General features: G+C 29.7%; 1 protein-coding gene across 1 annotated transcript; it reads left to right on the top strand.

The window, feature by feature from the left end:
• The first annotated feature begins 1,610 nt into the window (after positions 1–1,610).
• Positions 1,611–13,324, top strand: LOC145057405 (protein FAR1-RELATED SEQUENCE 5-like). The gene is made up of 12 exons (XM_079005236.1): positions 1,611–1,692; positions 1,770–1,804; positions 8,866–9,049; positions 9,818–10,000; positions 10,083–10,157; positions 10,269–10,322; positions 10,439–11,237; positions 11,318–11,576; positions 11,930–12,571; positions 12,767–13,001; positions 13,084–13,229; positions 13,313–13,324. The coding sequence occupies exons 1-12, from the start codon at positions 1,611–1,613 to the stop codon at positions 13,322–13,324; spliced, it is 2,706 nt and encodes a 901-aa protein (XP_078861362.1).
• The last annotated feature ends 1,907 nt before the right edge of the window (positions 13,325–15,231 follow it).

The raw sequence follows: 15,231 nt of genomic DNA, 5'->3' as shown, positions 1-15,231 counted from the left end.
GGGCACACAGTGAATATGAACCATCCGGAGTTAAGCCACATTTCCAGATTTCACCTGTGGGGCCTTGATGCTTGGAAAACACCGAGCAAACATGGATGTTCTTTTTCATGAGATCATTCTTTATACCTGCAATGTTGTTCCATACCCCGGGTAAAGTCTTCATCGAGTAACAGTCGTCAGGTTTGGAACGGAGATTATGCACACTGTATATGACTGTTGCCCATAATTGTCCAGGTTTGGTTCTAAGCTTCCACCACCATTTCATAATGAGGGATATGTTCAGGGACTTTATCGTGCCAACGCCAAGTCCACCCGAGTCTTTAGGGGCTGTCACTTTGTCCCACGAAATCCAGTGAATAACCTTCCTCTCATCTGATCCACCCCAAAGGAATCTGTTCCTCAACCTTTCAAGAGTTTCGATGACGCCCTCTGGAGCCACAAGTAAAGATAAATAATAAGTTGGGAGGTTGTCGAGGACTGATTGGTTTAGGGTCAATCTTCCACCGAAGGATAAATTTTTAGATTTCCACTTTGAAAGTTTTTCTTTGAATCTGTCTATGATCGGCTTCCAATGTTTCTTAACTTCATATTGGCTCCAACCGGGACACCGAGATAGGTAAAAGAAAAGGAGGATGGTTCACATCCTAGAGGTCTCGCCCAATTTGTCACCTCCTGAATGTCAACACCAATTCCAAATACTCTAGATTTATTGAAATTGACTCTAAGCCCTGATGCAACATGGAAGCAGTGTAAGATGTGTGATAGGTTCTTGATGTTTTGCTTCGACCACTCCCCCAAGAAAAGAGTATCATCCGCATATAAAAAGTGGGAGAGTGTTGGCCGCCCATTTGAAAATTAATCCCATGGAAGATGCCTAGTTCACACGTCGACTTCATCGTTACACTATGTTATAACATTTATAATGAAACCATATTAGGCCTATGTGTCCCAAAGAAAATTGTTGGTAAAATAACCAAATGACTAACATTTTAATATTCATTTATGTGCTCCTGGGTGGTTAATTTGGAGTTTTAATAACAAAATTATTCATGCTAAATAATGATGTGATCTCCTTTATACCTTACTTACCTTTGGGTCAATAACATGAGAAGTCTAGAATATAAGGTGTGGTGGTTGTCTTGGTGTTGTAACCTTCTTTTATAATATGAAACTATAAAAGAAGGTTTGATACATAATAATAATAATAATAATAATAATAATAATAATAATAATAATAATAATAATAATAATAAGTAACAAGTAGAGACTTCTTAAATCAAAAGGTAATAAAAAAATGTATTTAGCTCAATTAATGGTATAAAAAGAAAGTTTTTTACTAGAATCTTCATAAATCATAAATAAAAGTAACTTTTATTTCTTTTGGTAAGTCTTTAATGTATTTATTATGTATGATGCGTATGTTTTCTAATTACGAAAAATAATATTTTTAATTATAATAATATATTCCATAATTAATTATCGAATGTGTAACGTAACTATGGAACAAATTTGGATCTCTAAAAATTATAAATACCTAATTTTATGAAGAATTGCTTCAACTCATTGTTAAACCAAGAGAAATCGATATAAAAAACACACAAATATCAATCATGAAGCTTGTTAACATGTATGTTATCCTTTTAATACTTATCACAATATCAATCGCAACAAAAGCATCAATCGCAACAACAGGTAACTTATACATCATTTTTTTCAATTTAGTGTGTTTTTATATCACACTTTTTTTAATTATGTCATTTGTTTTTTAGGTGATGGGAATACCAATAGAAAAATAAACGTTAAGGTTTGTCACACATTTTCAACAATACCAACTGGCTGTCAAGATGAGAAGTGCAATGATTATTGTAGAGACTTGAAGGGGGATTTTGCATATGGAAAATGTTTTTATCCTTATACATGTGATTGTCAATATGTTTGTGGCTAAAAAACGTTGTTTCATTTATAATAGCTCCGTTAAAAATAAAATTGTCTTTGTAGTCTATCTGGGTAATGCTTAGACCTTTTTTAAAATTTAACTACTCATTTATAGAGAATTTTATTTCATAAAACATCTAATTTAGTTTTTAAATATTTTATTAAAGGAAACTAATGTTAATTTCATTAATATTTTTTTTAAGTTAAAATCAAATCTTGTATGTAGGTGCCTCCTTATTGTTTTGGCTCAGGCCTAAATTTGGATTGGCCTTTTTATTACATGTGTTTTGAAGTTATGTTGGGCTTACATGATTAATTTGAAGTTTTAGTATATATTTATTAAGGGTTGTTGAGTTTTGTCTTGCCCTTTAGATGAATTTTACTTTTATAAAAATTATAAGGCAATAACTAGGCATTTCCAGTGACGTGGCATGTAATTTCTTCCTTTAAATGAAAAATATTCGAAATAGAACCCTTGTCAACCCCCTCTCAAAACTAACGTCTTTTAACACTAGGCTAGTAACATCTGCTTGGAACGTAACGAAAAGATTATATTTATTATCTAAACAACTAAAATTATTATTATCATTATTATTATTTCTATTTTTATTATAATATAAATATATTTTTTATGAAGGCATAAATATAGTTTTAAATGTATGATTACATAATAAACAGATATTATAACCTTATAAATGTATTAGCTGTCAGACTCATGTATTACATGAGTTAATTTAAAAAAAATACAAAAGTTAAAATATTTGAGAACTTCGAATTTTGAATAAAATAAGAAAAATAATGAATTATTATAATTGAAATATTTTTTATCCTTTAAATTTAAACAAATAATTTAAATAAAGAAAGAAAAGAAACTAATGAACTTTAACTTTGAAATTTTGAAATCAAAAGGTAAATTCAACAATGAAATTGATATAATTTATTAGTACATTTATTTAATTATTATATTAAAATATTATATGAATTTAATAAAAAGGAAAAACTCATAAAATGATATTTGAAAAAAAATTAATTCAAAATAACCATAAAATGACATTTGACAAATTGAATGAGAGTGCGACATGTGACAAAAAAAAAAAAAAGCCCTTCATTTATTAAAGTAGATTTATACATTTAGAAATACATATAAACATTTTCATATCTTTAAGTCTTTATATATATATATATATATATATATATATATATATATATATATATATATATATATATATATATATATATGGGTAGAATTAAATGTGAATCACAATTATTGTGTGAATGTATAACCATTTTTGGACCATTAGATTAAAAAAATGAGTGGTTATGATGAATAATGGCATGATGGTAATTAATTGTAAAAAATTAATTCTTTTCTAAATTTAAAAAACCAATAAGGGTAAATTTGATATTTCGTTTACAAACAAATTAGGAAACTTTGGATATTAAATGATACAAACCAAAATTTAAGGGAAATTTCAAATCAAAATTTAAGAAATACAAGATAACATTTTTGAAAATTAACTTTTCAGGAACGTTTTAGAGATAAATTCAACTTTCTTTCTTATTATTCTTGAAGAATAAGACGTGGATCATAAGTTCATAACTAAAATTCTTTAAGAATAATAAGCTTTATTATGGAAAAAAATACATTCTTGAAAATTAATAAATTAATTACAAATGCATAACTTAGATTCTTGAAGAATAATTTAACATTTTAATATATATATATATATATATATATATATATATATATATATATATATATATATATATATATATAACATTCTTTAAAGAATACGACATTAAATAAATAAAAAAACTAAATTACAAGTACAAAAAGAATACATTATGATAAGAATGAACATAATTTACAATTGGAAAAATGTTATTCTCATGAGAATTAGACATAATTACGAATACAATGAAATGGGACATTCTATAAGAATGACATTGTGAAAATGACATTCTATGAGAATGTATGCAATGAGATCAAACTTTAAGGCTTCTTTTTTTAGACAACACTTTTCAACTTCTTCTCCAAATGAAGCTGATAACGTCATCATCAGAACCTTGCAAGATCATTATGCTCTCCTTTTTTCATTTTTCCTTTTACATAATTAAAAGTACTATTAGAAATTGCAATATCAAGGTCATATAAATTAGAAAGCCACATAGTAAATAACCAAGATCAAAACAAGTCAACAATTCGATGTAGAATCATTGTAGAAAAAAAAAAGTTAAAGATTAAAAAATAAACAATTCAAGAATTCAAGAAATTAAGCAACTACTAAAAAATAAACAATTCAAGAATTCAAGAAATTAAGCAACTACGCTACAAAGCCATTTAGCCAAACAATTGAAGATCTGAACAAATTAAGTAACTAACAAACAAAGCTTAAGCCAAATATATCACATCTGTTAAAAAATTCAGGGATGTTGCTCCATAGAGTTGGCCATCTTAACATAAACACAAATATATCACATTAGTTCAAATATCAGGCATGTTGCTCCACCTTTCTTATAGGATTTTGCAATTTCAACCTGTCATAACACCACTCAAAACAAGAATTATTTACTAGATGCAAATTCCAAGTTCGTATATTCACTAATCACTCTTCAAAACCCCACAAGACCGAACCCAACTAAGTCATATTAATAATAAAATAATGAAAACCTTAAACATGTTTTGTTAATAAAATATTACATAAATATATATGGTAGTACAGATGATATTGCAATTTTTGATCCATTTGATGGCATAATGATTTTTTTAAGTGGAAGGGAATCACATTCCTTTTTGGGAATAGTCTATTGCATTCAATCATGCAAAACAAACAAGTTATTGTCATTCCTATGGAATGGGACATTCCCGTCCTTTTCCGATTCCATCATACCAAACCAATGCTACCTTAGGGCATATAGTTCAAGGTTATAAGCAAATCAGAAACTAAACATTCAAATGTAATCCCAACACCTTATTTGCAATCAAGATCATTATGATAAACTAAAAGCTAATTTTAAGATGGCCATTTGCAAATGAGATAATATGCTTTCTAAGTTTTTTAAGATAAACATTTGTAGTTAGATACCATACAGTATGCATACATACTAAAGACAACCCTAATTGAGTTAATAACCTCGAAATATATACATAAACAGTCAAAAAAATGTTGAAGCTAAAGTAAGTTTAGCTAGTGTAATATACATGTAAAGCAAATAAAAGAAATATGTTTTTTGTTAAAGCATTAAAATCTTACCTCGTTTCTTCTTGAATGGAATCAATTTCGAGTTATATCCAAGGATTCGAGCTTGCAACTTTGTAGTGTAGTATACAGGTAAACCAAACCTTGGTCTTCAATATATGTACTTATAATAGTTGATCAAGTTCAATGACATATGAAAATCCATCAGATGCCCATTTGGGTGTACCACATCTTAATTCTTCGTCTGATTTAAGCCCTAATCTTCCATATTCGAGCTGGATTATGTCTTTCAATATAAAGGACATGGTTGATTCTTCAATTATACAAGATATTTCAACTGATCTGGACCCTAATTGAGCATGTCTTGTTTCGATGGTTGTTTTTTCGTTGATGAATCTGGTGATGGGGGTTGGTGGTATTATTTTAGGGTTATTTTAGGGGTTTATGGTGGATAGATAATGAAGATGATGATGGTCATGATAAGATTCAGTGGGTGATTCCAAGCAGCAAAATGGAGAAGATGACAGGCTTGAACGAATTTTACTTTTGGCCAAAAAAATGTTAATGATTGTAAACAATATTAATTAAATTCCATAATTTTAGTCTTATAATTTTGGGTAATTAATTAACTAATTAGTCAATTTACTATAATGCCACTATCTATTGATTGGTCTAGAATTTGTCATACACTCACACAATAGATGAGGGTTATATATGAACCTAACTCATATATATATATATATATATATATATATATATATATATATATATATATATATATATATATATATATATATATATATATATATATATGAACCATGTACTAATATGACAAAATAGGCATAAAATATAATATAAATTATACCAATAGTATTTTCATATTTATACGTATACAATATGTATTTAAACAAAATAAATAGATATCTTAAATAAATAAAAATTCGTTTATAATCGTTTTTTTCTTTTAAATATCAAAAAAAAGTCAAAAACTTTAAATAATCAACTCTTTTTTTACTCTAAAATTTTCAAAATTTCAACTATTATACCAAAATTTTCATATTTTCGTATTTTCAAAATTTCAAATTACAAATATTTTTATTTTCTAATTTTAAAATACTTGTTTTTCTTAAGATATATTAATATTTGATTAATTTCAATATTTTATTAATAATTTATGGTCCCCGATTAATCCATGATTAATTCTCGTCAAGACGGGTTAATCCCTTAACCTCAATCGACCGTCGAACGATTTTTACAACTTTGATATATATATATATATATATATATATATATATATATATATATATATATATATATATATATATATATATATATATATATATATATAGAGAGAGAGAGAGAGAGAGAGAGAGTAAATTACATGAATGGTCCCTATGGTTTGGGGTAATTTACATGCTTGGTCCCTAACTCATTTTTTTAACTCGGAAAGTCCCTACTGTTTTTTTTTTGTGCGCTTGGTCCCCTATTGTTTGTTTTTGTTACGTATTTGGTCTCTATCTTACATAAAAAGACTATTATTTAAATAGGGAAAATTGTTGGGGTAGGTAAGGCAAGGTGGGGGGGGGGGTAGGGTTGGTGTGTATTTATTTAAATAAATTAAAAAATAGGTAAATTACTTCATTCATCCCTCGTGCACATGTCAGAAAGCGTGTTTAGTCCCTATTTTCAAAAATTAACTTGGACTGTCCATTTGTTTGTTTTTTCTTGCACGCTTAGTCCCTATTGATATGAAATGATTGTCTTACCCTTACTAATTTATTTTTTCATTTTTTTTAATTTCTTTGCCAGTTTTAAATTAAAAAAATAAATAAATAAATCAGATATTCCAACCCCTCTGTATGGAACTTCCCTTATCCCCTGTTCTTACCTCCTTCACAGCATACCTACATCACTAAACCAAAACACCATCGCCACCTTGATCTCAAACTCCGTCAGCAACTTCCAACGGTGGCGTATAGATGAAGAAGGAGACCGATGACTTCCAATAAAGCACCACCATCACATATCCGCTCAGTCACCTTGTCATCTCTTCTGCAACTATGTCGTCGACCACATACCTAGAAATCTGGTCTGTATCAGAAAAAGGGTGCAAAATCAGAGGAGTTTCTTGAAGCTCATCGGAGAAGACGAAGAGTTTACATATCTGAGATGATGAAGTTAGGGTAAGAAATTGATTCAATCGAGGCCAATGTGATGTACCATCTAGAGATTTTCGAAGACGGATGTTCAAGGGTTTTAGTTAGGGCATGAGAAGGAGAATAATGCAACATGTCTTTCTCTACAAATCGCAACCGCCGCCACAACCTTTGGCTCCGATTTTGCGTTTTTATACCCACAACAAGTCTCAACACAGATACAACCTTATTCTTCTCCCTCCAATCGATCACCAAATACGTCTCTTTCTTCTTGTGGAGTGAAGAAGACAGACGAATTAAGGGGTAAGAAATTGATGAACAACGAATTAGACGAAGTATAGATTTACAACCCCCTCTTGCCATCTCCCTGGTATCGAATCATATTTGGAGGTTCGTTGAATCAGATATGTTTTCAATTTAAGAACTCTAAATCCTTTACTAATTTCGAATTAAACATTTCCATGTGATGATTCTTCCTTCCTCATTTTCCCTGATTATTCTTTCTAGATTTGTAATTGGGTTTTTCGATAGAGGTTGTGGTGGTGTTAACAATAAATGGTTGGTTCGATGGCGGTTTGAGTATACGTAGCTAGTTCGGTGAATGAGGTGGTGGTTTGTGGTTATTTTCAGTGAAAAATTCGAAATTTGAACGAAGGAGTGGGTGAGATTAAGTGAGGGGTGGCGGTGGTGCTCCATTTTCCGGTGAGGAGTAGCGGTGGTGCTTCATTTTCAGGTGGTGGTGTAGATTACCGGTGGTGGTCAGGTGTATTCAACAAAATTGAAAAATAATTGAAATAATTTTTAATAATTAAAAAATATAAAAAAAATGTTCAATATAAATGAAAAAGAAAAAGAATATGGTATTATAGTCTTTTTATGTATCACAAGGGATGAAACATGCAAATTTAAACTAACGAGGGATGAAGCGTGCAACTTTTAACGACATAAGGGACAATCCAAGTTAATTTTTGAAAATAGGAACTAAACACGTTTTCTGGCATGTGCACAAAGGACGATTAGTGTAATTTACCCTTAAACAATCACGGGCAAAATAGTCTTTTTAGGTAAGACATTGACCAAACGCATAACAAAAACAAGTATTATGGACCTTCCGAGTTAAAAAAAAAAATAAGTTAGGGACCAAACGCCTAAATTACCCTAAACCATAGGGACCTTTCGTGTAATTTACTTATATATATATATATATATATATATATATATATATATATATATATATATATATATATATAGAGAGAGAGAGAGAGAGAGAGTTATGTTCAAATGTTTTCAATAAGTATTGTGTGCCTAAATGCACCAATCACAATTTAGCAAATTATTAATTAATTTTTTTAATCCATAAGGGTAATTAGGTAATCTTTCATTTTAATTCCTTATTTAATCTGGATCTTATCCCTTTATATTAGGCAATTTTTTTTGATTGATTTATTTATCTTTAATGTAATTTTCACTATATAATTGATTTTAACGTCCGATCCACAAACACATATCACAATTCTCGAATACCTACTCTGCCGATCAATTTGTGTTACTCATTCGATGGATGTTCATTCTAGCAATCAGAACCAGGTATTGCTACATATTTACAAGCTTATGTCAACGCTAATACTGATTTTGTTTCAGATGTACTAAATCTGTTAATCTTCCAGGTAAACGATGATGAAAATCCAGGGAAGGATTTGGGTAATGTCAATGATTCCAAGAATCCAGTGAATAAAGTTGTGAAGAAAATAAGAAGATGTAAAACATGCTTTGGAGTTGGTCATGATAGCAGGAATTGTCCTTCTGGATTGAAGAAATCATAACACTACAAGAAATTCATCAAATTGGACGTTTTTAGATATTATTTAGTTTGATTTCAGTAAAATAAAAGTAATTTTTGATGAATTATATGGTATTATCAAGTTTCAGTTCAGTGTAATAAAGTTGTCGTTTGATGAATTGTATGTGGTTTTCTTTAAGTATTATGGTTAAAATTAATAAGATGTTTGTGTTCTATGATATATATGTGTTATATGATCATACAGGTTATCTTTCCAATAGAATAGCATAGCAGATTCGAGTTAACAAAAGTTGTTAATGCTTGCATTGATTCGAGTTAACAAAAATTGATATGTTTTATAAGTCATACTTGCGATAGTATTCTGATAGAATTATTTCATTCCGATAACATGCAAAGTTTTGTAATGCATATTTATATATCATTCTAATAGAATACTTTCGTCAATAAAATATTCTGCAACTTTTCTTAAAAAAAAATAGATAATTTTATTGTTAAATAGTTAATATAATGTAATGTTGGAATTTTTTATATTTGGAATGTGAATATAGTACCGTTTTCATGTTTTTCCCTTTATCATGTTTTTAAAAAAAATCAAGTCGGAATCATTTATTTTTATCACTGATCCCTAATATCAAGGCTTTTAATTTGCATGAAATCCGTTTTCATCCCTATCTAGTTTGTATGACATTTTTAAATATTTTGATTTTTCAACTAACAAAGCATAGACAAACACTCTCGGAATTTCTTAGCAATGGGCGATCAAGAACCAGATGTCAATAATCATATTTATGAGGAACATTATTTGGCTAGTGATGATGACAATGGAATTGAAGATTTCGATTTTCCTGATAATGATACACTATATAATGACGGATTTCAAAGAGGAGAAAGCAGTAATCCTAATTTAGGTTAGTTTTTTGATTTTTTGTTTGAGTTTTCATTCTATTTTCAGATTCTATATTGTTAATACTTTCATTGTTGAACATAAAGAGGACGCAAATAATGATGAAGACGAAAATCACTTAGTTGATGAAGACATAGAGGTTAATATTGATTACAGTGAAGGTAATAAATCCAATTCATGATACTGAAGTTGCTACAGAAAAAAGATAATGCTTTCAGAATAATATTTATATAATTCTTTTAGAATGATTATGTATTCTCTATTTTAAACAGGACAACTACATGTTACTCATGAAGATACAGAGTTTAATATTGATTTCATTGAAGGTACCAATTTCAATTCAGAATTTTTGTTTTATTTTTTACATAAAAAATAAAATTGTGTCAAAATAAAAGTTATATAATTCTTTCATAATAATTTTGTATTTGCTATGTTTAAGCAGGACAAGAACATGTTACTCATGATTATGTTTCTCCTGGTGGCACCTTGTATTGGACTCCGATTGTTTTAGACGACATCAAACCAAAAGTCTCATCAAAATTTAATTCATATGGTGAAGCAGAAACAATGTATAGAAAATATGCATTAGAATCTGGTTTTGATGTCAGGCTTGGAAGAGTCCAAAAAATGAAAAATGGGATTATTACAAATAGACATATTGTGTGCAATCGGGAAGGTAATCTGAATACTAGTAAACTAGATACTCTAGATATTCAGCATAAGAAGACTCAAAGAAGGAAAGATCTATTTAGGAGGAATTGTAAAGCGAAAGTTGTTTTAGAAATAATTCCCGGTACTCTTACATATGTCGTGACTGATTTTGTAGAGCGACATAATCATGAGTTGTTTAGCAAAGGCAATATGCACTTATCTCGTTCAAAAAGAAAACTTGATTATTCCCAGGAAATTTTCATTCATAATTTGTCAAAACAGAACATTGGTCCTGTAAAAGCACATAGACTGTATAGTGCTCTTCAGGTTGGTCCTTCGGTTCGAGGTGGATTGGTTACTGATTTCAAGAATGCTAGGAGGAATCTTAATTGTTACATAGGTGGGAGGGACGCAAAATTCCTTGTTGACAAGATGAATGATAGGAAGAAAAATGTCCCATCATTTACTTTTGAGTATAAAGTGTCGAACAAGAGATTGAATTCTTTATTCTGGGCTGACGAAACAGCAAAGTATAATTACAATTCATTCGGAGACGTTATATCACTCGATGCCACATTCAGCATGAATAAGTATTTATAACCTTTAATACTTTTCAATAAGAATTTCATTATTTCCATTTATGTAAACTAATATTTTATTTTTTAAATAGGTATGATATGGTTTTTGTACCGTTTACTGGCATTGACAATCACAAAAAATGTGTAACATTTGGTGCTGGTCTTTTAAGTAAAGAAGATGGAGTTTCTTATGAATGGTTGCTTAGAGCTTTTTTGAAAGCTTTTAGAAAACAACCTCAATTGGTTTTATCTGATCAAGATCCAGCTTTGAAAAAAGCTATAGATAAGGTTTTCCCATTGGCACATCATAGGTTATGTATGTGGCATATAACGAAGAAGTTGCCAAATAAGGTATGCATAAAAAAATTATTATTCTTATTTTTTTGGTATGATTCTACAATTGTTTTTTCATATTCTGCCAGAATGTTTTGTTATAAACAGAATCAATTGCATTAACTCTTAATTTTTCTTATCATTCTACAATTTCTTTTAAAATTCTGCATTCATTATCTCATATTCTAACAGAATCAATTCATTCTGACAAACCCATTGTCTTTAAATGTAACTTTTTGTTATGATTATACAATTATATCATATTCTGACAGAATCAATTAGTTTAACTCTTACTTTCGTTCCGACTCTAAACTTATTTTTCCACATTCTCCCTTCATGATATCATATTCTAACAGAATGAATTTATACAGATTTTATCAATTGAAGATGCAACAACCAATCAAAATTTTCGAAAGCATTTTCACTCTATAATTTGGAATTCTAAGCTGGAACCACATGAATTCGAGAATGTGTGGCGTCAGATGTTGGAGGAGTTTAAAATTACTGATAACACTTGGATGAATACAATGTATGGATTGCGAAAATCTTGGATCCCCGCATTTTTCAAGCACATTCCAATGTCTGGTCTTATGCGGACTACATCGCTGTCTGAAAGTCAGAATTGGTCATTTCAAACCACGACACTAACCGGTTCTTATCTTTTCATGTTTATGATGACATTTGAATCAGTTATGGAACAACAACGACATAACCAAATTCTCAATGATTTTAATACTGCCACCACTTTTCCTAAATTCATTACCCGTACTCCGTATGAACCTCATGCTTCAAAGGTATATACACGAAAGATTTTTTATCAGGTTCAGAAGGAGATATCAAGATCTGAAGATAATTGTTTCCAAAAGAATGTGATATCTTCCAACGGTGTTGACACGATTATTGTTATGGAGAAAAGAAAGAACATAACTATTAGGCAAACAAATGATGTCGATGTTGATGACAAAGACGAGGAATATAATTACGATTGTCTTATAAGGGATACTGAATACACGGTATGTTTTTTTTCACATTAATTGTCATTTTATCATTTACATTTAACCACTAAAATTTTACAACTTAATTTTTCTCACTAATCATCTTATATTTTCCAAGTCACACACTCAACAAAAGATGGTTCGTTCAAATGTACTTGTATGCATTTTGAACATTTAGGTATCTTATGCAGACACATATTCTGTGTGTTTAAGTTTTATGGCATCGAACAAATTCCTGAAAAGTACATTTTGAAACGTTGGCGTAGGGATGTCATTCCAACAGAATTACTGAAAAGACGCTTCACTAATTCTTTCGCCGATTCTACTTCCGACATGACTGCTATTGATATTTTTTCAACTGTTGACCATTGTGTGTCTTTTTTGAGTCACGATGCAGCAAAGTTAAAGTTATACCTCGACGAACAGAATAACTTGAAAAAAAAAATTCGTAGACGACTGTCCAAATCATGATCTACCAACCAGAGCAGATCATTTCAAGTAGCTTTTAGGTGTGGTTGGTCCTGATGTAGAATCTGATGTTAATGACATTCAGAATCCTACAGATATTCGTAATAAAGGTTGCGGTAGTCGTGGGAAAAGATTAAAATCTACAAAAGAGATGATAGAGAAGGAAATCTCGAAACCTAAGAGAAAATGTGCTACATGTGAACAGATGGTTCATCATGACAAAAGAAATTGTCCTCTAAAGAACACCAAGAAATAAGTTCCTTGTTTTTTTTTTTTTTTTGAGTTTATTAGAATGACATTTGATTTAATTATGTCGATTCACACTTATTGTTATCTTTTATGTCGTTAAATAAAGTATTCACTTTTATTACTATTGACGATGACATTGTCAATCAACATAACAATATTTATATTATCTTATTACTTAAAAATACTCATAAAATGTAATACAAAAATTCATTCCATCGACTGTATAAATTCATTATTTTCAAAAATTCTAATACAAAATTTCCATCGATTGTATAACTTACAGAAACATACACAACTTCTTTCAATCATTTTAAGATTGATTTTAATGTTAACAAAAATGTTTTATTATTTATTGTAATATACAAACGATACATGCAATTTGCAGACAAGAATTCATTATATTTATATTCTATTTCATAATATCTACATAACGTATTCTAACAAAATCATAACAAATACTACCTTGCATCATCATCATATAATTTGTAAAAAAAAATATTCTAGACACAATAGTCACAAAACATTATTAACCACAACATTGAATTATATTAACAACATTATTAGAAACAAAAAAACATCAACACATGCATTAGTAATGATAACTTTCATTATATGAAAACTACATTACTAACAAGAACCTTTGATTTTCACAATGCACAACATCAACAACCCATATTTTAAACAACGCATCAAGACACCCATTATACGAAAATTAACATTCCATTATAACATATATCGAATACTACTGATAACATTACTTCATAACGTCTGATAGACAAACTACTATTTCAAACATCTAACATAAGGCAGATTCATGCTTCAACATTCAAAAAAACAAGTTCAGCTCATGACATATCAAAGTTTATCTGTCAACTTACTAAATACCACACCAAATTCTTACCTACGACCCTTTGTTTTTCTTTTTTTCTTCCTGTTTTCAGCTGACTCTCTTAGAAGCATATCTTGTTCCAAAATATCAAGCTTACGAAACGCTTCAAAATCTTTAACTATCATACTCTTGAACTTATTGAAATCAGATGTCAACAATCTTGCCATGTACTTCGTCCTTAGCTTAATTGCAGCACTCACATCAGCAGACATTTTACCTGTAAGACCACACTCCCAACGCCCTTCATATTCCCCCATGTACGTTTCCATATGCCTCATGAGGTATATTCCACATTCTGTTCCAGCTTTTTCGACTAGCCAAGATATGTTCATCACACGTGCTGCTTTAAAAGTTAACGTTTTTGCCATTGGATGATGTTGTGATGTCAAGTAGTTGCAAAACAGTTTTTTCTGGCATTAATTAAAACAGACACATAAAAAATACTCTTATAATATTCCTTAGAATGGAAAACTATTAATCAGAAATTTATTGATTATCTTACCACCAGGTTTGGTATCATGCCATACTTTCTTTCCAAAGTTCCTGTTCTCTTCACATGATCTACTATGTATTACAAACTTGATCTCAGATCAAAGATGAGTAAGTAATACTTTCCATCATCAACTATTGGGAAGAAAACCTTGTACACATTAAAAGAAGAGGTTAAGTTAATATTAATTGATGCCACAAATCTTATATTTATAAAAGAATCTTACAAGTGCAACGTCTCTAAAACTTGGCTTCACATCAAATTTCTTAGTGTAGATTCGCAATAAAGTAGCAAAAAGCCTACATTTCATATCTTCCGACTTTAGCTCATTCAATATATCTTCTGTTTGAAAACCCCAACTCAACATCAAAATTAGTTCTACAGAAATACATTTGAATTATTAAATTTTTTTACAAAATAAATTCATACCACAATAGTTGTATCGAAGAAAAATCTCGAAAGCGATGATTCATCCTTGTAGTTTTCCATTTTATTTAAAAACGCAGCCCAACAATCAATTATTTTAGAATGCAAAAACATTCCATGATTAAATTGATATGCAAAACCCTGGTGCAGCAAATG

This window comes from Lactuca serriola, chromosome 1 (assembly GCF_051521515.1).
Source record: "Lactuca serriola cultivar US96UC23 chromosome 1, Lser_US96UC23_V15, whole genome shotgun sequence".
Lineage (NCBI taxonomy): Eukaryota > Viridiplantae > Streptophyta > Magnoliopsida > Asterales > Asteraceae > Lactuca > Lactuca serriola.
This window is presented reverse-complemented; position numbering and strand designations above follow the sequence as displayed.